The sequence below is a fragment of the Salvia splendens genome, chromosome 22 (genome assembly GCF_004379255.2).
Source record: "Salvia splendens isolate huo1 chromosome 22, SspV2, whole genome shotgun sequence".
In the NCBI taxonomy this organism is placed as follows: Eukaryota; Viridiplantae; Streptophyta; class Magnoliopsida; order Lamiales; family Lamiaceae; genus Salvia; species Salvia splendens.
In genome coordinates, this window is record NC_056053.1 from 2,182,238 (window position 1) to 2,207,481 (window position 25,244).

Sequence of the window (25,244 nt, forward strand, 5' to 3'; positions counted from 1 at the left end):
AAAATTTCATCGAAGAGGAAAATGGACAATACTACGTCGTTTTGGTTGGTGCGACCGAAAAGCTTCAAACCAAAGCTATTTAAGATTCATATCTAAAAATAGAGAAAATATGGACAATATTATTACATGATCCATCCCATATAATTGTTACAAGAATATACCAAAACATATCATCAGCACTTGATCATCTTCCTAAAGACAAAATCTCTAATAAAAAGGGGCATATAATACAAAATTGCCATACGTGTGGACTGATGGCCAAAGCTGAACCAAGGGCGCGGCTTCTCTTTCAGTACTGCGTCAACTGTCTTCTTTGCAAACACTTCCGCAGGAGTAGATTTCGGGGTCTGTGAGACGACTGCTCTAGCTCGAATTGCATTTTCAAATGGCTTGTACAGTTTCCATTCCGGCATTCTGCTGTAGATGGCCAAAGCAGTCTCCCCTATGTTGGACCTAATAGCCCCGGGTACAACTGTGATCACGTCGATCCCAAAGGGCCGTAGCTCCAATCTGCATTTTGACGGTGAACTCAGTTGTGAGACGGATCAAAAACTTGAGCACTGGAAGGACATTTTCGACTTACCTTAGATTATCGGAGATGGAATGTAGAGCAGATTTTGTTGCAGTGTATACGCCTCCCCATGGCACTGGTGCCAATGCTGTCACACTTCCAATGTTCACGATCTTGCCCTTCTTCCTAGATGCCATGTGAGGAACTGCGGCTTGAATCAACCTCAACGATCCTATCAAATAGGAAAACACAGAATCATGCATACAATAAATTCTGCTTTAAGAAAACTGGTTTATGTTGATGGCTGTTCTTGCAACAACCATGGAAACAGAGCACACTAATGATAGATTTACAAAATTCAGTGAGTTGTAGTAAGCAATAAGCCAAGTACATATAATGAAAGCAAGAGAAAGATTAGGGTTTCATTTAGGGGCAAAGATGACCACAAATACTCACTTTGAAAGGAAGCAATCTCCTTTGGTAATGAATGCTAAGGAAAAGGCTAGAAACAGAATGATAAATGAGAGGAAGATGGTTACCTAACTAACTTATTGTACTCAAAATAATCATAACTCTTAGTTCCTCAAATCAAAACTCAATTTGAACAGAAGGAGACATTGATACTTGTGGTTCCAAATTTCCAATGATACGAGAAGAGGGACACCCTTAGCCACTCATACTGCATCAGTAAATGCTATTCGTACAGTAGTAGATCAGGGTATGCAACGAGCAGAAGTCATAGCGTCCTATGTTATCATCCGGGATAAATCAGTTCTTTTACCAAAATTACAAAGTACATAAACTCAATATTTAGATGACACTATTGCAAGACTCACTTACCTCACAAAAGGTTCACATAATCTTAACCTTGCCATGAACCAATCGGTAATCCCAATCTCAGAAATAAAATACAAAACTACCAATCAAACAACAAGCAGCAGAAATTCTCCTCAAGAAGCAAATTCTTAGCAAAATTGAGCATCAAAAACAAAGTTCTAATAACAACCAAATCCTACTCCAAAACATCGATACTATGAGATCTGATCTACAATCCAACTCAATTTCAAACATAATCAATCCTACATAAAAAATCAGTTTGTATGCAAATAGATACAGCATAGAAAATCAGCCAATTTAGCATCGATAAAATCAATTTTACCGAAAAAATTAGTGTTGAAGGTGTGTTGGATCATAGCCATGGGGACCTCGGCGGCGGGGCCGACGCACTGGACTCCGGCATTATTGACGATGATGTCGATGCGGCCGAAGTGCTCAAGGACTGTGGAGAGCGCGTGGCGGACGCTGTCGTCGGAGGAGACGTCGAGCTCCTGGAGGAAGAAGTTGGGATTGTCCTGCAAATCGGAGATGGATGAGAGCGAGCGAGCCGTGGCCACCACGAGGCAGCCGCGGGAGGAGAATTCGAGGGCGAGGGCGTGGCCTATGCCGCCGGCGGAGCAGCCGGTTATCAGCACCACCTGCTTCTCGTAAGCTGCCATTATTGACTCCACACGCTTTTCAACATTTCTGTTTTCCCATCTATATATGTATATATATAGGAGTAGTATTTTATTTTATCATTTTTAGATTTTATAAAAAATAGTCTCAAGTGAATATAGACTTGTAGAATGATGGAATGGATTAAAATGATAAAAATAGACTCTTATTATAGGTTGGAGGTAGTAACTTTTATTCTAGAATTTCAATATGGATAAAGTTTTCTATCTTATCAAACTAACATATTGTATATGATTATGTGACAATGAGCGACGCGCTTTTGGTAAATTATTATGAAATTTGGCAACTTTCAAAAGTATCGAATTATTCCATTTGTGTCTATCTTTCGAATCATATCGAGATAGTTGAGTCGTTTTCTTTTTTATTTTGCATAAAAACCTTTATTTTCCTCAAACGTTTCTCCACCTTCATTCTTAAACATACTATTCCCCCACATTCACAGTATAAGTGATCAATTTCATTTTTAGCAAAAAAAATAATTTATTTACTCCCTATTCATTTAATTTAATAATTATTATTTTCATAAATTTATGTCAAAAGAAATTAATCATATAAGATAATACAAATGAAATATCAATTTTAACATTTCGTGTTCAAAAGAAACACTTCAAACTCGAAACAAAGAGCCCATTTTCCAATGTTCCATACTAAAACATGACCCAAATACATTCGTTAACTTTGATTTTATAAATCAAACAGTACAAATACTGACTATAATTGTTTTCCAAATATAGCAATTTTATTTTATTATTTTAAACTTTGAAACATAGGTTCATGACATGTACAATTGTTTATCCACTCTCAAATGATTGTTCTAAATTTGCATTATTCTAGCTTGCAAAAATATTCTCCTACTTGTGTTCAAGTTCAACCTTGTCTATGAAAACAGTATCGTACTAGTACTATTTATTAGAATGCCCAACATTTATTAAATTCATAGACCCACTCCTTTTTCTTTATAGGGTATTTATGTGTTATTATAGTGCATAAATATATTTATTAAATGCAATTCCTATGTGGTAATGCACACACACTTGTGTTTAGGTTGGACATCGCTGTCAACAAAAATTTTCTTCCTCTTAAAAACTCAGTTATTCCAATTCACGTTTTATTATATTTATAGCACATATAGGATTGATGGGGTACGTACTAAACAAGCCCAATAGCAGTGACGGCCCATCAGCCCAAAGCCCAAGGAAGAGTATCAGTTCGGCATTACCAAAGAGTTCGGCCCCAGCCTACAGCTCGGTAAAAGCCGACCAATCAAGCTCTACTCTCAGATCGGAAAAAGCTGCTCGGCAATAGTTCAGCAGTTCGGTCTCAGTATTCGACCGAACTGGGAGATAGTGGACTCATGCAGAACCTCCACGACCTCCACTACACGATCTATTTAGTGGTGGACCCATGTAGGATCTCATGACCTCCACGACATCCACGATCTAATTAGTGATGATGTAAGCCACGACCTAATTAGTGATGATGTAAGCCACGACCTAGTTAGTGGTGATGCAAGCCACGATCTTAGTTCAATGTATAAATAGAACTTAGATCAGATAGACTAGGGAGGAAAAAAAAGAGAGCTCTCTAGACATCAAATATCATATAGCAAGTCTGTATTTGTAAGCTGTAAACCAGATCAAGCAATACAATCTTGCCCTCCTTTCTTCCCGTGGATGTAGATTTACCTCAGTAAATCGAACCACGTAATTCCTTGTGTCGTGATCTATATTTTCTTTTACCTGCATTTACTACCATCAAAAATTCGCCCAACCATCACTGGCGCCGTCTGTGGGAAACAGAGAACCAAATCTGTGATAAAAGCGAGTTTTTGATCCTCTTCCACCAAAAAAATGCATACCAGATCACATAATACCCGTGCTTCCGTCCGTGATAACCATGAGGAAGCTAGTCCAGCCCGCAGGTCTAGAAAACAGCCTCGGGAGAAATCTACTTCCAGTTCTCACGGAGAAGGAACAAGCCGCTCAAAGACTCATCGCACCGAGTCTTCCCAGCAGCCCTATTTGAACGAGGCTGTCAAGTTGTTTTTGGCCGAGAAGCAGGAAGAGTTCTTAATTTTCCTGCAAAAGGGCCAAAAGCCGGAAACGAAAACGGTGGATTCTCCCTCCTCATCCAGACATGAAAGTCACTACCGCAGTAGTGCCGTGTCTTCCAGGAAGAAGAATCCTCAACCCCGACATGTTCTTGTTCCTCCTCGGTACCGGAATCACAGGAGAACTCCATCTCCTCCATACCGAAGAGATGTCGGGTTCGCCATGTACGGAGCATTGAAGACTCCGTTCTCGGACGATATCACCCGAACTCCCTTGCCACAGAACTACCGAACTCCGTCAATGACTTATGACGGGTTAGTGAATCCTCATGACTTCCTGGGACGCTATCAGTATAACATGGCGAACCAGGGTCTCAATGAGGTCCATATGTGCAAGCTGTTTCCCGAGCTGCTTATCGGGAACGCAAGAAGGTGGTTCGATAGCCTCCCCAAAGGCAGCATTAGATCTTACCGAGATCTAATGGATGCTTTCCACAGGAGGTTCTTTCAGAAAGCGGAAGCCCGAATCACTTCGGCTCAGCTGCTTTCTACACGTCAAGGTCGCGACGAAAAGATCAGCGACTTTATGACGAGGTTCCACAAGGAATGCCTACAAGTAGATGATCTCAATGATCTACTTGTCATTTCGGCATTCCAAAATGGAATCCTGCCCGGAGCTCTCTACAGAAAGCTCGTGGAATGCAGTCCGCAAACAGCTCAAGAGATGTGGGACATTGCGGACCAGTTTTCTCGTGCCGATGAGGCAGACCGTCGAAAACGGTCTTTAGACAGCTCATCTAGAGAAGACAAAAAGAAGCCCGATCATAGCGATCAGAGGCTTCCTCGCCGAACTCCTTCCCCACTAAAGGAGGGATAGCGGTCATCCGAGGTGATCAAAAAAGAGCAAGAGTGTTTGCAGATTGCGCTTAAAAGTGCCGAGCAATTAGATCGGCACCATCAAGCATAGCAATCACAGCAGCCGGAGTCAGAGGCAGGCGAAATGACCGAAGTCACACCGGAGCCGAACTCGATGGTGTACGGCACTGAAGCCGTGATTCCGGTTGAGATCGGCATACCCAGTCCCCGAACTCTTAATTTCTCAGCAGAACTGAATGAGGACGGACTGAGAGCCGAACTAGATCTGGCCGAAGAAAGAAGAGAATTGGCCTGCATAAAAGCAGCCAAGTACAAGGAGCAAGTAGCCCGGTATTATAACCAAAGGGTGAAAAAGCTGCAATTTCAAGTGGGAGATCTCGTCTTGAGAAACAACGAAGTAAGCCGAGCAGAAAAGCTGGGCAAACTCGAACCCACATGAGAAGGTCCATATCGGGTGTCAGAAGTCCTCGGCAAAGGGTCTTATAAATTGACTCACATGTCAGGAGAACAAGTACCCCGAACATGGTACATTTCCAACCTCAAGAAGTTCCATTTGTAAGAGACAGTCCGGTCAGTCAGTCTTGTGTCTAGTTCGGTCCTAGGGGTATGTGCTTTCTTTGTTTTTTACTTGTTTTTCATGTTTGTCTATGTGCGTTTTGTTTGTCTATGTGCGTTTTGTCTGTCTATGTGCGTGTCGTCTCTTACAAATGTTACTGAGGTATCTTGTTCTTCGAAGGCTGATCCCCTTTTTAGAACATATATAAGCCAACGATTGTGAGTCCAAGCTTCTAAGGAGGATACAAGACCACAATTCAGCTTAAGAAACAAGCAGTCCGTCTGAAACGAACTGCAACAAAGGGAAAGTCCGATCCACGCGATAAAACTCGCCGAATTAGGACAAGGGAAAGTCCGATCCACGCGATAAAACTCGCCGAATTAGGACAAGGGAAAGTCCGATCCACGCGATAAAACTCGCCAAATTAGGACAAGGGAAAGTCCGATCCGAGCGATAAAACTCGCCAAATTAGGACACAAGCTTAGTCCGGTCAAAGAAATTTACTTCATAAGACCAAAGACGAGTCCGGTCAAAGAAGTTTACTTCATAAGACCAAAGACGAGTCCGGTCAAAGAAGTTTATTTCATAAGACCGAGGACCAAGTCCGGTCAAAGAAGTTTACTTCATAAGACCAAAGACGAGTCCGGTCAAAGAAGCTTACTTCATAAGACCGAGGACGAGTCCGGTCAAAGAAGTTTACTTCATAAGACCGAGGACGAGCACGATGAAATTTTTTCGCTGAGCTGTAAATACGCAGTGATAGAAGCGAAATGAAGATTTCATTTATTAAATCTTGTTCGGCATATAATTCTGCTGCCCTACGAGAAGGCGTTACGCCATTACAAAGGACTATTCTACTGTCCATGGTTGCTAAAGTTGAGCCATCTATTCACAAAATCCTCGTGAAGCCGAGTTCGGGCGTTCCGGGCAGCTGAAGAATAAGCAGGTCGACGAGATGCTCTGATCGACCTACCGCCTCTTCCTTGAGTCCGGGAAGTACTGGCACCTCGGCGGCGAAGAGTCTCTTCACGAAGCATTTGTTGATCTTGCTCACTCATAATCACAGCTCCTCTACGAACTTCAGTCCGTCCTTGTCTTGACGTTTCCGGTTGCTCCTGAGTCCGTTCTCGTCTTGACGTTTCCGGTTGCTCCTGAGTTCGTTGCTGATTTGGAGTAGGATTTTGAGCAAGTGGATCAGAGGTTTGAGCTGGAGTATGAGCATCTGTTGGCGGGAAATGCCTAAGGAATCTCTCGATTGAGGGACGCCGGGAAAGAATGATGTCGTACCGAGAAGCCCAGCGCCGCAATGATTTCACGACTTGTTGGCAAGCCGAGCTCTCCAGCGCATTGTTCCTCCGGAGTACATGATATTCCTCCCACAGTTCGTCAACTCGTTCCTGAACTTCAGAGATGGTCATTCCCCCGCGCCTGCTGATGAAATCCTCATACGCAGTCCTCTCAGCGACAGCAGTATTCAGTTCGGCCTCCAGATCTTTCTTTTCGGACTCTAAGTCCTTATTGTCGGCCTCCAGCTTCACTAAACAAGCCAAGAGTTCGTCATTCTTCATCTGGTCAGCTATGGCTTTTTTCTCAGCTTCGTCTAAAGCGGAAGAGTACAGCCGCTTCCAGTGAAGTACCTCCAGCTCCTTAAGAGTTAAGAATACAAAGCAGCCTATGTCAGTTCGGCATTTCAGTTTACTGAGCAGGTAGTAAACCACAACAGGAGTAAAAGAGAGTATGAAAAGCTATACGAAGACACAAGTGCAGAAAGAAGAATTTTTTCATTCATAAGAAAAAAAAAATTTTACACAAGGAGGGCTTCAAGGCCATTTTACAACAAGGAAGAAACTAAACTAAGAGAAGGGAGACGAAATCATACTCCGCCAGCTTCGTCTCCGGCTCCTCGGTGAGGTTCAGCTTCCTTCTCCTTGTCTGCCTCAGCTTCAGCCTCGGCCTCCCTGCTCCCCCCAGCCTGCTCGGTGCCCCCATCACCGATCAGCAGCACCTCTTGCTCGGCCTGCCTGTCTCCGGTCTGCTGATCAAGCTGCTCGGTCTCACCCTCTCCGTGGAAAATTGGAGCGGGTGAAACTGGCCCTAAGGAGGCAAAGATAGCCTCCATATTCTCGTCCCGGTCAGCTCGGCAACTACGAACTCGGTCAGCAGAAAGCAGGACTGAGGACGAAGCAAGCTCCTCAAGGAGCGGCAGACTCTGGAGACGAGCTGCTATCTCTCGGCCGTACAGCGGCAGGACGACTTCGGGCCCCTGCTCGGCATTATCGGTCATCAGTTTCAGCAGATCACCGACAAAGGCCGAAAATTGATTGCTCAGAAAGAGTTTCTCCGCGAAAGCACGGAGAACCTCCCCTTGGGCCACCACGGCGGCAGCATCCCTCCGTTTCGTCTGCTCTCGCTGGATGACGAGCTGGTTTTTGGCAAATTGGGCTTCATCCTGGGCCGAGATCCTAGCAGCTCTGGCCTTCTCAAAGTCTGCCTTAGCCTGTTCGGCCTGGTGACGAGCAGCCGCCAACTTCCTCTGCATCTCAGCATAATCGTTGGACGCTTTGGAGAGTTCAACGGCGACGAGCTTGGAGAGCATATCGTTCCTCTGAAAATGGAAAAAGGAAAAAGTCAACCGAGGGGCCACAAAAAATACAGGAAAAAAGCAAGGCCAGAAAATCAAGAAGAGAATTCACCTCGGCGAAGTCCGTGGGCCATAAAAAGGGCTCACAGATATGTTCCGAAGGAGGCGCCAAGACCACGTCTTTCTCTGGCGCTCTTGGGGGCTTCTGGGTCTTCCCCTTCCTATTTGCCGAAGTCGACTCCGGCTTCTTTGGATCCGAAGAGGTCTTTTGCCTCTTCGGATTCTTCTCGGCATCAGACGCCGAGCTGGTGGTTTTCGGCCTCTCCGGTTCCTTAGATTCGGAGGATTTGCGACCGAGCTTGTTTAGCAAGTTCACTGCCAAAAAGCAAGAAAACAAGGTTAGTTTTCGTCGTCAAGGCAGTAATGCATAAAAAAGAAATCCTCACCCTCAGTCTCTTCGTCCGAAGACGAGGAGTCGAACACGAAGTCGCCCTTGACGAGCTCAGACTGCGAGTACTGCTTCCTAATCATGGGAATCTTATTGAGCTCGGCCTCGAGCTCGTCCAACGGTTCTACCCGAGGATGAGGAATAACGGACTTCGGCCCTCTCCAGGAAAAGTCCGAAGCCGAAGTCCTATTATAAAAAAAGAAGCGATTTTGCCATTTCGGCCATTTGGTTTTACAAAAGGCTCTAAAGGGCTGTAAAGGGATCAAGTAAAACCAAGATCCCTTCCTCTTAAACTGGAAGAAATTAAGGATTGCCCTCAGAGACAGATCCTTATCTAGCCTACGCAGTTCGGCAGCAAAGGCCGATAAGTGCCTCCAAGAGTTCGGAGTCACCTGACCTAAAGGGAGTTGAAAAAAATCTAGCAGCTCTACAAAGGCAGGGGGAAGAGGGAAACGAAGCCCGCATTCCAAGCCGGCTTCATAAACGGTGGCGTAACCCTCCGGCGGCGAGTCAGCCCTATGAAGGTCGTCGGGAATCGCAACCTTCCCCCCAGGAAAAAAATATTTTTCGTGTAAGGATATCACAGTATCCTTACTCAAGATGCTGTGAAAACACTCTACGGTCTTCTCCCCGGATTCTTTCCGGCTAGAAGACCCCTTATCCCCTTTCCTACCGCTACCTGACTCAGAAGAAGAAGAAGAAGACATGGTTCTTACTCTTTGAAAGTCTGAAGAAATTCTGAAGAAATTCTTGAAAGCGGAAGGAAATTTTTACGCAAAAGAGAGAGATTGCAGAAGAAGCAATAGCAAAAGTGTTCAACTGATGAAGAAAGGACGTATTTATCAGATTCGGAGAAGATTTCAAAATCATCGCACCGTTTCGAATCCCACCTTTTCAGGATTCAACGGCCGGATTTTACTGTCGCATTTAATGCAGTCACGCGCAAGGCACGTCCCCTAACGTCAGCCTCCCCCGTACCTTTATCCAGAATGCCGAAGTGACTCGCTTCGCCGAAGTGATTCACTTCGCTTTTCGGGGGGGGTAGTGATGGGGTACGTACTAAACAAGCCCAATAGCAGTGACGGCCCATCAGCCCAAAGCCCAAGGAAGAGTATCAGTTCGGCATTACCAAAGAGTTCGGCCCCAGCCTACAGCTCGGTAAAAGCCGACCAATCAAGCTCTACTCTCAGATCGGAAAAAGCTGCTCGGCAATAGTTCAGCAGTTCGGTCTCAGTATTCGACCGAACTGGGAGATAGTGGACTCATGCAGAACCTCCACGACCTCCACTACACGATCTATTTAGTGGTGGACCCATGTAGGATCTCATGACCTCCACGACATCCACGATCTAATTAGTGATGATGTAAGCCACGACCTAATTAGTGATGATGTAAGCCACGACCTAGTTAGTGGTGATGCAAGCCACGATCTTAGTTCAATGTATAAATAGAACTTAGATCAGATAGACTAGGGAGGAAAAAAAAAGAGAGCTCTCTAGACATCAAATATCATATAGCAAGTCTGTATTTGTAAGCTGTAAACCAGATCAAGCAATACAATCTTGCCCTCCTTTCTTCCCGTGGATGTAGATTTACCTCAGTAAATCGAACCACGTAATTCCTTGTGTCGTGATCTATATTTTCTTTTACCTGCATTTACTACCATCAAAAATTCGCCCAACCATCAAGGATAATTTTAATATTGGAAAAAAAGCTTGAGAATAATAATACATCTCCAAACTCTATGAACCTCTTAATTAATTTGTTTCTATACTTCAAACGAAATAACTAGATATTTGTAGTTTGGGTGTTGCTAAGAAATTATACCTTGAAATTAAATATAGAATAATGTAAAAGTAATGATTTTAGTTTTATTTTTTGAGTAATTAATAAAATGAGTTTAACATTACCACAAAAAGAGTTTAATGAGATGGACCACGTGATACACGTTTGACCGAATCCGTGCAACATTATTGCTCAATTTCATTTAATTAAACTATAATCATGTTAATTTACAATGATTATTATATGAACATGTATAAACAAAATACTAACTTAAGACAATAATTTATAATCGTAGAAGTGGGAATACAATCACTATCAAGTATCAACCAAATTAGATATTCTCTATTTAACTATTTTCATTGTTCTTTTGTTCATGTTGTTAGGCAGTCATTTCATTTTAAAGCAGCCATCTTACATTAAACTTTATTTTAATGATATTTGACTTTGAGTTCGTCTCAAATTAAAAAACACATAAATATGAAATATTCTAATTCTCGATAATTTCTAGGCGTCTAGCATATATCGACATTGACAATTGTTTCTCATGCTGGCTATCTTTGAAGGCCATTTTCTCTCTATAAAACATACTTAATCTCGTAGTATTAAATAAAAAATGAGTGCCACTACAATATTAACTGACTTAAGTAGCTTGAGAAGATTATTAGGTTATTTAATTTTTATAGAAGAGTGCTTTTTTTATTAGAGTGAACTATATAAATGGTACATGATCTTTCACTTTCACGCATAAATAGTACCTGATCTTTATTTTATATCGTTTTTGGTGCATAGATAGTACCTTATCTTTATTTTATATCGTTTTTGGTATCTCATGACAAAAATAACCCTAGGTACCAAACATGTGATATTTTGGTTATGGAGGATATTTTTGGAAGTTCAATTAAATAGTACCAAACATGTAATTTTTTTTTCACCTTTCTTATTTCTTTTTTTTTTCTTTAGTTTCTTCTTCTTTCTTTTAGTATTTTATCATCCGTTCTTCTTTCTTTTTTCTCCTTAATTTATGTTTCGTTCTTCTTTCTTTTTTCTCCTTAATTTATGGTTCCTCTTTTTTCCTCTCTTCTTTTTCTTCTTTCTTTTTAGTGTTTTATACATACATCTAATTGCATTCATAACATAAATCAAGAACAAAACACCTTATTAAATTCATTATTTAAAGTAATTAAATTAATTGAATATTTTTTATTAAATTATTTTATACTCATTTTATGGTTGAAACACCTAACTAAAAATATTCAACTCTTTATATCATTATGAATACAATTCACAACTATAAATTTTTATTACGACTATACTGATTAGTTATTAATCTAATATAATATATAATAATAATAATAATACTTATTATTATTATTATTATTAATTACTACTAGTATTATAACAATAATACTATTATAACAATTAAATATAATTATAACTATCATTATAATTAAATATATTTGAATGATATTAAAATAAATTAATTACTAATTTATAACATCAATTTAATAATATTAATATTGATTAATAATAATAGTATAAAGAGATGGGAGAATGAGAGAATATATTATAATATCACTTCTGGTACTTAGTTTTGTGTATGACCAAGATAACATTTATGACACAAATGAGAAATGTATTTATTTAGAGGGCATTTTGTGGTGAAAATCACGCCAGGTACCAAAAATGTGATTTATAGATACTAAAAACGATATAAAATAAATATCAGGTAACATTTATTTATGTTCGAAAGTAAAAGATGAAGTGATTTTTTTATTATTGTTAGAGAAAAGCAAAATACACTTCACAAGTATGAAAATATTGTTCTCGAGAAAATAAAGACAAAATCCCATCTAATCCGTTCCCTTTGCTCATCTTCACTGCTAATTAGCTCAATTCTATGAGTAACAAAGCTCTGCTTTTCTTGATTCATTACGGCTTTTTATTTAATACTCCTAAGGAGGAAGGGCTCGGATCCTCGCTAATTTATCTTCGGTTTCGCTTCCTCATTTTCCCGCGATTTTCCGAACCCTAACTGCGGTAGTCTCTAACCCCAATTTCTACGCTGCTGCTTTTTTCAATTTTCAATTCCGATCAATGCTGTAGTCACCAACCCCATTTTATGCATATTAATCGATTGTTGTGGGCAACAGGAAATTTTGATTTTACCGTTGAATGCAGATTGTGAATAATTGTTTTTTATGATCAATATGAAGATATATGTGCATATTATTTTCATGGAATGTGAATAATGCTTTCCTGGTGAGAAATGTGATGTTTTTATTTTGGAAGCAAAAATTTGAATACTAGATTGCCTAAATAACTAAACGTATGTCAATCACCGGATAATATTTTGGTTGGTTTAAGAAAAAGTTTAAAATTTTCAGCTTACGAGCAACTAATTATATGCAATTGGGAGAAATATGCTCCGGTAAATTCCTATTTAACTGATAATCTGTGTTGATGGTTGACCATTGAGGTTTTTAAGGAACTAAAACTGCTGAGTTGGTGATAGAAGTTTCTTTTTTTATGCAAATTACTCGAAGGTTTGATCTTCAGGCCAACTTTTCAGTTTCTTGATTTGGACCAATTTACGGGTTTCTAATTTTCACAATTTTATGTTGGTTTCACCTTTCGCGTCGATTTGTGAATTTTATTTGTCATGACAAGCCATTTCTTATAGATGCTTCCAGTTCCTCCTTCTCTTTGAATTTATGAGTTCTCTTCTAATTTGGTTGTGAACTAAATATATCTGATGCTCTGCAAATGTAATGGTTAACATATCATGCTAGAAGTTGCAGCGTTGAGTGAGTATATATGCACTTGTTTGTGCTAAGAAGTTCATAGAGTTTTAGAGTGGTTGCTTAGCTTCTCGGAGAAGAGAGGAATAATAAAGGGGGCTCAACTGTGTGTGGATAATGAAGGGAGTGCATTGGAAAAATGAAGGTTATGTCTGTAGTTGTAGACATGATTGTGTAATTATACACAGGGTCCATATTCACATAATTTCCCTATTGAATGGTTTCCTGTTTTTGAAGATTAAGAAAACATAGATTTTTATTGCAATGTGTTGGTTGGAGTAATTCTCTGAAGAGATCATCATATCACAACAGACTGAAATCTTGGAGGAATTTATCTGTCATCTTATTCAGTGTTTAGATCTAATAAATTCAAATTGGAAATGAAGAGGCAAATGTGTATATGGTAATGTGTGTTTGCTGTAAGACAATATCACATTGTTGATGTGATTTTCTCTGCTTTGCTTCTATCGATAATCTGCTTTGCAATATTTAATAAAGAATAGAAGCTCATGTTGCTGTTCCAAACTCATGAAAGGAATAAATGCTTAAGATGTCATTTTATTTCAATAATGTTTATACTTCTTTCTGGCAGGTATCTGTGTTGTACCTTTAGCGTGTACTTATGCTCAGAGATAATTTCTGATGAGTATGGAAGAAATGTCTCTTCATACTGAGGGAATCATAGAAGAAGTAAGCTCTGCTACTCTGCCAACCAATGGTCAAACTGGCGTTCTTGAGGACAATACTTGTGAAGGTGGAAATGAATTTGTTGCTCCTGCAATAGGAATGGAGTTTGAGTCCTATGACGATGCGTACAACTATTACAATTGTTATGCCACAGAGGTAGGGTTTACTGTGAGAGTGAAAAACTCTTGGTTCAAAAGAAATACCAGAGAGAAGTATGGTGCTGTCTTATGCTGCAGTTGCCAGGGGTTCAAAAGACTCAAAGATGGGAACCACCTGCGGAAGGAAACAAGAACTGGTTGCCGTGCTATGGTGAGGATGAGGATAGTCGATTCTAAAAGGTGGCGAGTACTTGATGTTAATCTCAAGCACAACCATCTATTAGGAGCGGAAACTCACCAGTCTAATAAGAAGATTAGTTGTGGACACAAGAGAAAGTTGCTGTCGAACTCTGACGTTGAAATGCAACCAGTCAAACTCTATCGTGCTCTTGTAATAGATGCAGGCAGTGATGGGAATTCCAACTACAGCCAGAAGCTTGCTAAAACTCCCTCCGATCAGCCCAATAAATTGAACTTGAGAAAGGGTGACACACAGGCCATGTATAATTACCTTTGTCGTGTACAGTTGACGAACCCAAATTTTTTTTACTTGGTTGATTTAAATGATGAAGGGGGTGTGAGAAATGTCTTCTGGGCAGATGCTAGGTCTAGAGCTGCGAATGTATACTTCGGTGATGTGATTTTCTTCGATACAAACTGTTTGTCCAGCAAATACGAGGTTCCCCTTGTTTCGTTTGTTGGCATGAATCACCATGGTCAGTCAGTTTTACTTGGTTGTGGCCTGCTTGCTAGTGAGACTATTGAGTCATATACTTGGGTATTGAAAGCATGGCTGTGTTGTACATCTGGACCTTCCCCACAAACCATCATTACTGACAGGTGCAAGGTTTTGCAGAGTGCTGTTGCTGATGTGTTTCCGAAGTCTCAACACCGGTTTTGCTTGTCACACATCATGAGAAAAGTTCCAGAGAATCTGGGAGGTTTGCGTAGCTATGATACTATAAGGAAGGCCCTTTTGAAAGGAGTTTACGAGGCATTAAAGCCATATGATTTTGAAGCAGCATGGAGATTTATGGTTCAGCATTTTGGAGTTTCGGATAATGAGTGGCTTAGATCGTTATATGAGGATCGAGCACAATGGGCTCCTGTTTACCTGAAGGACACTTTCTTCGTGGGTATGGCTGCTGTGCGGCTTGGTGAGACGCTGAATCCCTTTTTCGACAAGTACCTGCACAAGCAGACTCCGCTGAAGGAATTCCTCGACAAGTATGAACTAGCATTGCAGAAAAAACACAAGGAAGAAGTGGTTGCAGACACGGAGTCGAGAAACTCAAGTCCTGAACTGAAAACACGATGTTCATTTGAACTGCAGCTGTCAAAGGTCTACACTAGAGCAATCTTCAAAAGATTCCAGCTGGAGGTGGAGGAGATGTATTCTTGCTTCAGTACGACACAGATACACGTTGAGGGATCGATCACAATCTTCTCGGTCAAGGAAAGGGTTCTGCTCGAAGTAAACAGGAGAGAGATCAGAGATTTTGAAGTACTTTACAACCCAGCTGCATCTGAAGTTCGTTGCATCTGCAGCTGCTTTAACTTCTATGGTTATCTATGTCGGCATGCGCTGAGCGTGCTGAATTTCAACGGAGTAGAGGAGATCCCTGAGAGATACATCTTGTCGAGATGGAGAAAGGATTACAAACGGTTATGCATTCACGACCACCAGGCTGAGAGCTCCGATACTAGTGAGCAGGCGCAATGGTTCAACCAGCTCTACCGAAGTGCATTGCAAGTCGTGGAGGAAGGAGCGATCTCCCTCGACCATTACAAGATTGCACTGCGTGCACTCGAAGAGTCGCTCGATAGAGTTCATGGTATTGAAGATAAAGTGGCTAGCCTTGAGTGATGCTAGACTCCCACCTATTCCTAGTCATGTATGTATTGTCAAAGCCAATTTTTGTAACATAATTTTTCTTCCCTTTCAGCTTTATTAACAGATTAAAAGGATTGATATGAAATTTTGGAGAAGCTCTCTCAACTCTTTCTTTTTTTTATAGGCAAATGAATATAAAGAATGTGATACGATGAGATTTGAATCTAAGACCTTTGGCCTCGAGCATTAACAACTCTCACAATTTTCTTTAATTGAAAATTAACCATATGTATCAGGTACTATGTGTGGATTATATTAATGGCATGTCCAATGCCATTTTTTGGTTTGTGTTTATTATATTAATCATTGTTTGGCAAGGTCATTTGGCTTCATTTTGTGAGGGGCGTAATTAGAAGTGTCCCTTTCTATGTAAATCTTTTAACAATTAAAAGTGGGCCCTCATTGTGTGGTTACAGAAGCATGAAGTTATTATTAAATCTTCAAAAATTTATCCAACTATAACAACGAAAATAATTATGGTCGGCCTAGTAATTAATTTTCTAATAATTAAGGATTCCTCCTCGTGAGGGTGACAATTAGGTGATATTTAAATGCCTAATTTGGACGTCCATTAACATGCAACTTATTAGTGCTACAAATGCAACCACTGTCGTTAATTAATTAATATAGAAATAGTCAACTTCTAATTATGAATGGTGTTTAGATAGAAATGGAATGCCATCTTGTGAAATGATTACGTTTTTCTAATTGTGTGGTTGGTAACATTCATAATCGTCAATAGTACCTATCATATATAATAATTAGCATGTGTAATTGTAGGGGATGTTCTAAACAAGAATGCATCTAAATTCAGAAATGCTGTCCAAATCTTGGTCTTAAGATTAAGTGATCTCAATAATTAACTAAAAACACAGAGGGTCATTATTAATCAGTCTTAGGTCGTGTATTATGAAATTCGAGTTTGATGTCACGTTAAGATCATTTTAGGTCATGCTTTGTTAGAATGACCTAAAAATAAATTAACAATGACCTAAAAATGCCATATATATGATTTTGTTCTATGTTTCTATATTTAAATCTAGTTTTGTATAGATCAAAACCCGTGTAATTGTATATACTTTTAGTTAATTGAAAGGAATTAATGCATGTTGCATTGCATATCTATCTATGCATTCACATATGTATTTACATTGTCCACGGCCGAATTAACAAGATGTGATAATGGTATTCTATCATTTATATTAATGAAAAATCAAAAGAAGTGATATAATAGACTGTGAATTATTGAATTTTGATTAAGTTTTTCTTTTAACTAATTTTGATGTTCATACTAATTAAGATCATTTTACCCTCAAATTAGGATTTTAGGAATCATAATTTTGAGAATACATATTCTTTCTTTTGAGATATTTTATGTTAGGATTTATTTTATATTTCAGTTCTAGTTTTAGTTTAATTTACCATGTAAGTATTTAATCAATAAAAAAGCTAAAACTAATCGAAAAAAGTAGCGAGTGTAGTTTATAGGTTAACATTATCCAATAAAAAAGATTAATTAGAAATGGAAAGTATTGAAACATGGAATTCATAAAACAAGAAAACATGCAAATGCAACAAGGTACTCACAAACTTCAAACGTAAACTAACAAAAGCACACATGCAATATTCATAATTTACAAATTGGAGAAAAACAGATGAAAGTGATGATCAATTTCTTGTCTCCCCATTAAAATGAGGTGAGATGAAATTGCCAGGGTAAACCCTAGCGTTGCTACTATTACCCTTCCCTTCATCAGCATTGTTCGAAACCCCATTCTTCGCTCTCTCCTCCTCCATTCTCTTCGCGCTCTCCTTCTGCGCCTTCTTTTGTTGCACGTAGAGGTGCGCGTAGCTAGCTCCCGTTGAAGACATTCTACAACAAAATTAATGAATGATTTCAATCTATGAAAGCAATGGGAGAAGTAATTGGTGTGGTAAGAAACTACAAGGCTAGGATGAATTTATAGGGAGAGAGGAGAGGAGGGAAAGGGGGTGTTGGATGCTTTCTGAGGAAGAAAATCACTAAGTAAGTAGTGTGGTTTAATTATGGAAGCCATGTTTAATGGTTATCTTTAAAGGTTTGTGCATTAGTTGGTCATTAGGCTGTCAGCAGCTTTTGATTTCTATGCTTAATGGGTTTATCCACTATTTGGAAACCACTACATTTTGAGAGGTTTTTTATATGCAAGATTTGGGCCCTAATTAAAGAATTGATCAATGTAGTCATCACTAATTCAATACTACTTGATATTGCTATCTAGCTAAGCCACTCTAGTTTTAAAGTAAACTTCTCAAGAATGAGTGTAGATGTAGAATATGTATCATGTGGGCATTTTTCTCTGTGATTATGGCTTATAATTATCTGTGTTGTATACTTTTATAGGAAATATGTTAAACTTCAATAAACTTCTTTCCTAAATATAAAAAATGTAGTAAGTACTATAGTATAGTTCTTCATATACTAGTAATCTGATCATTTGACATATAATCATCAAATTTTGATACGCACTGGAAACTACAAACATAAATATAGATCTAGATTTATAACAGATATTTGTGTGTTGCCGTTATTGAATTGAAGTATTTGATCGAATCCTAGAGGTGAATCTACTACTTTTGCTATCAACATGCAAATCAATCATGTGACCAAAAGAACTCAACAGCGTCACTGGATTTGTACAATGATGCGGTTGAGTTTGATCACATGATTGAGTTCAATTTATTAATTTTATCTTTAATTATATTCAAGTAAAGTAATTATTAAATCTTAGTTGAAAGTTAATAAGTTTATAGCAATTAATAAATCCATAACATGAAACAATAATCACGTTTTAATTATCCATGTTTTATATATTTGCATGTGGAACCGCCGAAAGAATATGTTAAAAATGTTAATTTTTTCCCATTATATAGTTTATATAATAGCTTAATTTGTTTTCATTTTTGCATTTTGGAACACAAATATGTACTAATGAGGCCTTTTTCTAAATTTTTCTACACTTAAATAATGTTCAGTTTTTGGTCATACATCAATGTCATTTAGTCGAGAACAGCTAACATCTTATCTTAATTTAAACAAAAAATTAAAATGCGTTTTACCTCCATGCAATAATATAAAAAAAGCATTGCTAATGAGTGGTCTGGCCAAGCCATGTTATATATTTAAAAGGTCATAATTATTATCAAGTCTACTTATCTCCCACCAACTTATCTCACACTACTATATTTATAGGAAATATTATCCACATTGTCGAGTGGTCATTAGAATTAACAGGGATTTTCTAATTCAAATAATATTTAATTTCCCACTTTAAATTGTTGGGGCATAATACATCATGTATTATATTTTCTTAAATTAATATGAACCACACTTGGTATAATCAACAAGTTTATATTAGTATATGGGGTTGACATAACCTAATTTGATGCAAAGTTAAACTCAAAAAGAAAAGCCAATCAGTGGAAGCCCAACTTTGGTTCAAAAATGATAGCCACCCATTTAAACCAATAGTAAGTGAGACCAAAAGCTGATCGCGACAAATAAATTAGTATGAAGTATTTAGTTGGTTCGACCTAAATTAAGTTGGCTTAGAAACAACAAAAATATAATGTAATGTAATAGATTTCTACCTTAAGATTCCTCCGACGAATTAATGTCGGAATCATGAAGTCACCCGATTAATGAAGTTTTTCGCTAGTACTTATGCGCAAACGATGGGGTCTGAGTGTTGTCATTTTCCGATAGCACTCATGCGCAGACGATGATATTTAGCTTTTAGCTCGATTAACCAATTAGGCTAGCCCAAAATCCAAGGATACAAATTGATAAAATTTTAACTCAATTAGCCTGCAACCTAAGTAGATATGACCTGAAACTTGATGAATTAGCCCAATTGATATTCCTAATTATATGTACTCCATATTTGTGTTAAAAATCAGATATTAAGATATTTGTAATCATGTATTTTCATAAAATGTGCATATTTTCAAACAAAAACTAGCATATTTTCAAGTAAAAACATGCATAAAAAGAAACCACTTTGCAAATTGAAATAGAAATCACTTTGCATAAATAGAAACCACTTGAACACAAATTTATTTTTGAGCAAAATATACATAGTCTAAATATGAAACTAGCATATTTACAAACAAATTTATGCATGCTGCTATACAAAAATATGCATACAAATTAACTATTGCCAACAATACAAGATAGTAATGTATACTCCTTCTGTCTAAAAAAGAAAATAGTCACATTTATAGAAAGTGGATAAAATATAAAAGAAAGGATAAAAAGTAAAAGAGAGAACGGGAAAAATATGAGAAAAACATGAGAAAAAAATTTCATTTTTAAAATGAGACTGTTATTCACGATTACTATAAAATGGCAAAAATTAGACTATTTTTTTATGGACATAAGAGAGTATATATTTTTTTTTCTAAAATAGCTGCATGTAATGTATTATATTATTGTCTGCCCGAGGCCATTTTAGTTTGTTTTAATTATAATTAATTATTGTTTGCCAACTTGTCCCTTTTCTCTATGAAACTTTTAACAATTAAAACATGGCCCTCAACTCATTGTGTGGTTTCACAAGTATGAAGTTATTATTATTAAATCTTCAAGTGAAAATTTTTATCCAACTATAACAACGAAAAAGATTATGGTCGGCCAATGTAAGTAATATTCTAATTAAGGTTTTTCCCTCACGAGGTGACACATAACTAAGTGATAACCGTGATATATATATTAAAAATTTTAAATGCCTAATTTGGACATCCATTAACACGCAACTTAAATTATTCTATTTTTAAGATCAAAGTTACTGAAAATATATAAATAATTAGTGTCACACATGCAACGCACTTCCTTTTGGCAACGCTTCGAGTATAAAATAGCTCGTTAATTGATTAATATAGAAATTGTCAACTTGTAATTATGAATATTATTCAGATAGAAATCGAATATAACTGAAACATGAAATTGAGAAAACGAGAAAACACATGTAACAAGAAACTCACTAATCCATTATTTATTACAAGAGGAAAAAGGTGAGAACTTCAAACGTAAACTAAAAACATTAACAAAAAATATTTCAAGAACATCATATAATTTACACATCATATGATGATGATCAAGCTCCATTAAAATGAGGTGAGACGAAATTCCCGGGGTAAACCCTAGTGTTGCTCCGATCACTCTTCCCTTCATCAACATTGTTCGAAACCCCATTCTTCCCTCTCTCCTCCTCCATTCTCTTCGTTCTCTCCTTTTGCGCCTTCTTTTGTTGCACATAGAGGTGCGTGTAGCTAGCTCCCGTTGAAGACATTCTACAACAAAATTAATGAGCTCAAATAATTAAATCTATCTATGGAAGCAATGGAAGAAGTTGGTGTGCTTAGAAACTTCAAGGCTAGGATGAAATTATAGGGAGGGAAAGATATGTTGGATGCTTTCTGAGGAAGAAAATCACTAAGTAATTAAGTAGTGTGGTTTGATTAAAAGTGGAGAGAGCATGTTAAATGGTCATCTTTAAAGGCATTATTATCTTCAAGTATATTGTGGTTATGGGTGGTTTTGGTGATTAATATGGGAATTAGGCTGTCAGCTGCTTAATTGTTTTATCAACTATTTGGTAACCACTAACCACTAGCTAGTGTTGTGCGGTTTTTATATGCCAAAATTTTAGCCCTAATTAGAGAATGTTGTCATCACTAATTGAATAGTCGTTATTGCTGGCTTATTCATTCTAGTTTTAAAATCTTTATGCTAATCTTTTTATTATAAACATATCAAGAATGAGTTCATCACCACATAACATTTTTATAAGATCAAGATGGAGCTAGAGAGTGTAGTTGTGGTGTGGAATATAAATCATATGGCATTGTTCTCTGTGATGGCTTATTTTTGTGTAAATGTTTGTGACATGATTGTGTTAATTTTGAACTTAGATTTATTCACTTTCTCCAAGTAAATTAATTATAAGTCTTAGTTGGAGATTACTCCCTCTGTTCCACAGTAGTAGAGTCATTTCATTTTCTGCACTCGTTTTTGAAAAATGATAATAAATAGTAGTTAAGGTGGAGAGAGAGTAAAGTAAAAGAAAGAAAAATGTAGAGAAGAGTCTTATCTATAGTAATCTCTTTCTTACTTTCCTTTTTTCCAAACTATTTATATTTATTTTTTCAAAACGAGTGCACAAAATGAAATGACTCTACTACTGTGGAATGGATGGAGTAATAAATTTAGCAATTAAATTACCAAATTAGGAGTCAATAATTACTTTGTAAAAGGGCCAGTTAAAATGGTTATACAGTTTAATTAGCTTTAATTTAATTTGTTCTCATTTTTGTATTTTCGGAACACAAATTAAAACTTTTAATTATGTTAATGAGTGGAGGCCCAACTTTTGTTCTTGGTTCAAAATGATGGTCATGTATTCAAAGTAAGTGAGACCAAAAGCTGATTACGACAAATAAATTATGAAGTAAGTAGTACTATTTAGTTGGTTCGACCTAAATTATGTTCCAAGTATATAATTAGAAAGGAACATTAGTATGTTATTTCAAACACTTTAGGATTGTTAGGGCTTGACTTTAGTTTTGGGCATTGAGTCCGGTTGATTAAGAGGTTGCTTTTATGGCGGATGTGGGACATTGAGTTCGTAACACTTTCACTTGAACTTTGAGCTTTATCACGTTGATTCGGAGGACCTTTGCCTTATTTTCGAATCAAATGTTGGACTTGACTTAAGTTTTGGTCTTTATCACATTGATGTTGAAGCGGAGGCAATCCGCATGTTTTCCGATCAAACGTTGGGCTTTCAAAAACTATTTAATTTGATTTTTTTTCCCTCTTTTTAAAGAGGATCAGTAATGGTTTTCCATCTTCCCATGTGATGACTCGAACCACTCACCTATTGGTTAGAAGTGAAATGTCTTACAAACTGAGTTGCGCCTCGTTGTCTTTCAGATACTTCTTGATGCTTTTATGAAGAATGCGTTGGATTTTACCGGTATACCTTCGTAGTAGAGAAATTCTGTTTCAATCTTAAACTCTTCAATTATGATTTGATGTGTTTGGATCAGATATATATATAACCCTATTTTTATGTGAAGGTTTGGGACTGAGCTAGCATGATTTTAACTTTTAAGCCTAAGGTTGATGTGGTGATTTCATTGACTATTAATTATTGATATATATCCATATTAAGATTTGACTTGTTACCAATCAACTTATGTTCTATATCTGGAAACTATACCCATATTATTAATAATATATCTTATTCAATCTTACATGAAAAAATAAACAAAGATATAAATCAATAAAATCTAACTTTTATCTTTGGAAACATTTTGTGCAATAGTTAGATCCGTCCGGGCTTAAGATCTACAAAGATTTTTTCATTACTGTTATTCCTATACTCATTGTTGGATTCAAACTTCAGTCCAATAATTGGGCCTTTAAAATACTTGGGCTAAATTAACTAGCTGGCCCAATTAAGAATCGAGTGTTGCTCACATAATTATCGGTATACCAATCTCTCAATATCAGACAACAATAATAATAATGGAGAATTTAACTTTATAATTCCTTAGGATGCATTATTGAAAAAAATAATGAAATTCATAATTTTTACGGTCGATTTTTAACATTGCATAATGGACTGGAATTTAACAAAAAATCATCATATTTTGTAATTTGTCCTTTAACACGCACTAGTATAACATTTTTTTTGGCAAATAAAGAGTATTTTATTTTAAATAAATGTATAGCAATATTCCACTATAGTCTATAGGCATTAAAAAATTATTGGAAAATAATTAGAACATCCACATATGTGCTCTTTTCAACGAGCACGGATGTGTGCCCGGTCCCACTTTTATTCTCTGCTCTTAGGCAAGAGCACAACACCCACATCCGTGCTCGCAAGGACAAGCTCAAGGGTCCACCATTATATTATTCAATTTAAATAAAAATATTTCCACAAAATTAAAATGCATTAAACATACCCGAAATAATATTACAAATTACAAAAAAATTAAAAATTACATAATTAAAATACTAAAAATTAAAATTTACATAATTAAAATCCTAAAAATTAAAAATTACATAATTAAACACCTAAAAATTAAAAATTACCCTCATGGATGACTATTCATCCTGCTCTACCCCAATTGAGAATTGTGTAGTGTGGTATGAATTTTTTAGTGTGTAAGTGGGGGTATTTATAAATGAAAAGGTGTATTTTTGGAGAAAAAAAATTGAAAAATAAATTAAAAGTGGTTAAAAAACGGATATAATTTTTTGGGAAGTGGAAAAATATTTTTTTTATCGAATTTTTTAATTAAAATATGATTTTTTTAAAAAATAAAAATTAAATTGCCAACGGCTATGCCGTTGGCCAATAGGAGGCTGCCACGTACGCTGCTCGCTGCCACGGAAGTGCTCGATGCATCGAGCAGCGCCGCACCAACGGCAAGAGCACAGCGGTGTCGTGCCGCTGGCACGGACGGACAGACGCCGTCTTAAACACTTCTTAAATCTTAGTAAAATTTAAGTAGATAGCTTATTTGAGTTGTTCATAGCAGTTGGCCAATGGGAGGCTGCCACGTACGCTGCTTGCTGGTACGGACGTGCTCGATGTATCGAGCAGCGCCGCGCCAGCGACAAGTGCACAGCGACGAACAGCGGTGCCGTGCCGCTGGCACGGACGGACGCCGTCTTAAACACTTCTTAAATCTTAGTAAAATTTAAGTAGTTAGCTTATTTGAGTTCTTCATGCATTCTTCATGCATTCTTCATCGGCGCACATTCAAAATCAATTCGACACCTACTTCAAATTAAACCCAAAAAGAAAAAGAAAAAGAAATAGTAATACAGCAATTTCCCTTCAACATTGGCTGGAATTACAATTACAATTACAATATGAGGAGAAGCATAACATAACTAGACACTAATGAAAAAGATTAACGCTAATCGTGGATGGTTTCGTTCAGCACAAACTCAATTCCACTTACTTTCAAAATCCAAATCAAATCAAATCAAGGAGGGCGCAGGGTGAATTTTGCCCTTAGCGCTGCAAATTTGAGCAGCAGCCTTCCGATCTGATGCCTCTCCCAACACATGCTTTTCCACACTCAATCTCTCCCCACCTTGCTCCATTTTCCTCGCTAACCTCTCCTTCTGCCGCTTCTGCTGCACGTGCAACGATGCGTAGCTCGCCCCAATCGAAGACATTTTGCTGCGTGTGTGTGTGTGTGTGTGTTTTGCAGAGGCGAAAATGAGTGAATTTAAAGGAAGGGGGAAGGAGAGGATGAGCGTCGATTGTGGTGAAGGAAAGGGCGGTTTAGATTGGAAAGAATGAAATTGGGGCTTATCATCGTAGCCGCACGATTTTGGGCAACGCTATTCGATCGCACACGTACTACCATTGGATTAATC

General features: G+C 37.7%; 2 protein-coding genes across 2 annotated transcripts; one reads left to right on the forward strand and one right to left on the reverse strand.

Annotated features, from left to right (window-relative positions):
• Window positions 1-63: 63 nt before the first annotated feature.
• Window positions 64-2,042, reverse strand: LOC121787305 (short-chain dehydrogenase ptmH). Its single transcript, XM_042185993.1, has 3 exons — window positions 1,671-2,042; window positions 584-743; window positions 64-510 (listed from the first exon to the last, which is right to left on the reverse strand). Exons 1-3 carry the CDS (start codon window positions 2,005-2,007, stop codon window positions 174-176), a joined length of 834 nt encoding a protein of 277 aa, XP_042041927.1. The 5' UTR covers window positions 2,008-2,042; the 3' UTR covers window positions 64-173.
• Window positions 2,043-12,161: 10,119 nt separating this feature from the next.
• LOC121786126 (protein FAR1-RELATED SEQUENCE 6) lies at window positions 12,162-15,967 on the forward strand. Its single transcript, XM_042184667.1, has 2 exons — window positions 12,162-12,359; window positions 13,713-15,967. The coding sequence occupies exon 2, from the start codon at window positions 13,763-13,765 to the stop codon at window positions 15,770-15,772; it is 2,010 nt and encodes a 669-aa protein (XP_042040601.1). The 5' UTR covers window positions 12,162-12,359; window positions 13,713-13,762; the 3' UTR covers window positions 15,773-15,967.
• Window positions 15,968-25,244: the final 9,277 nt, after the last annotated feature.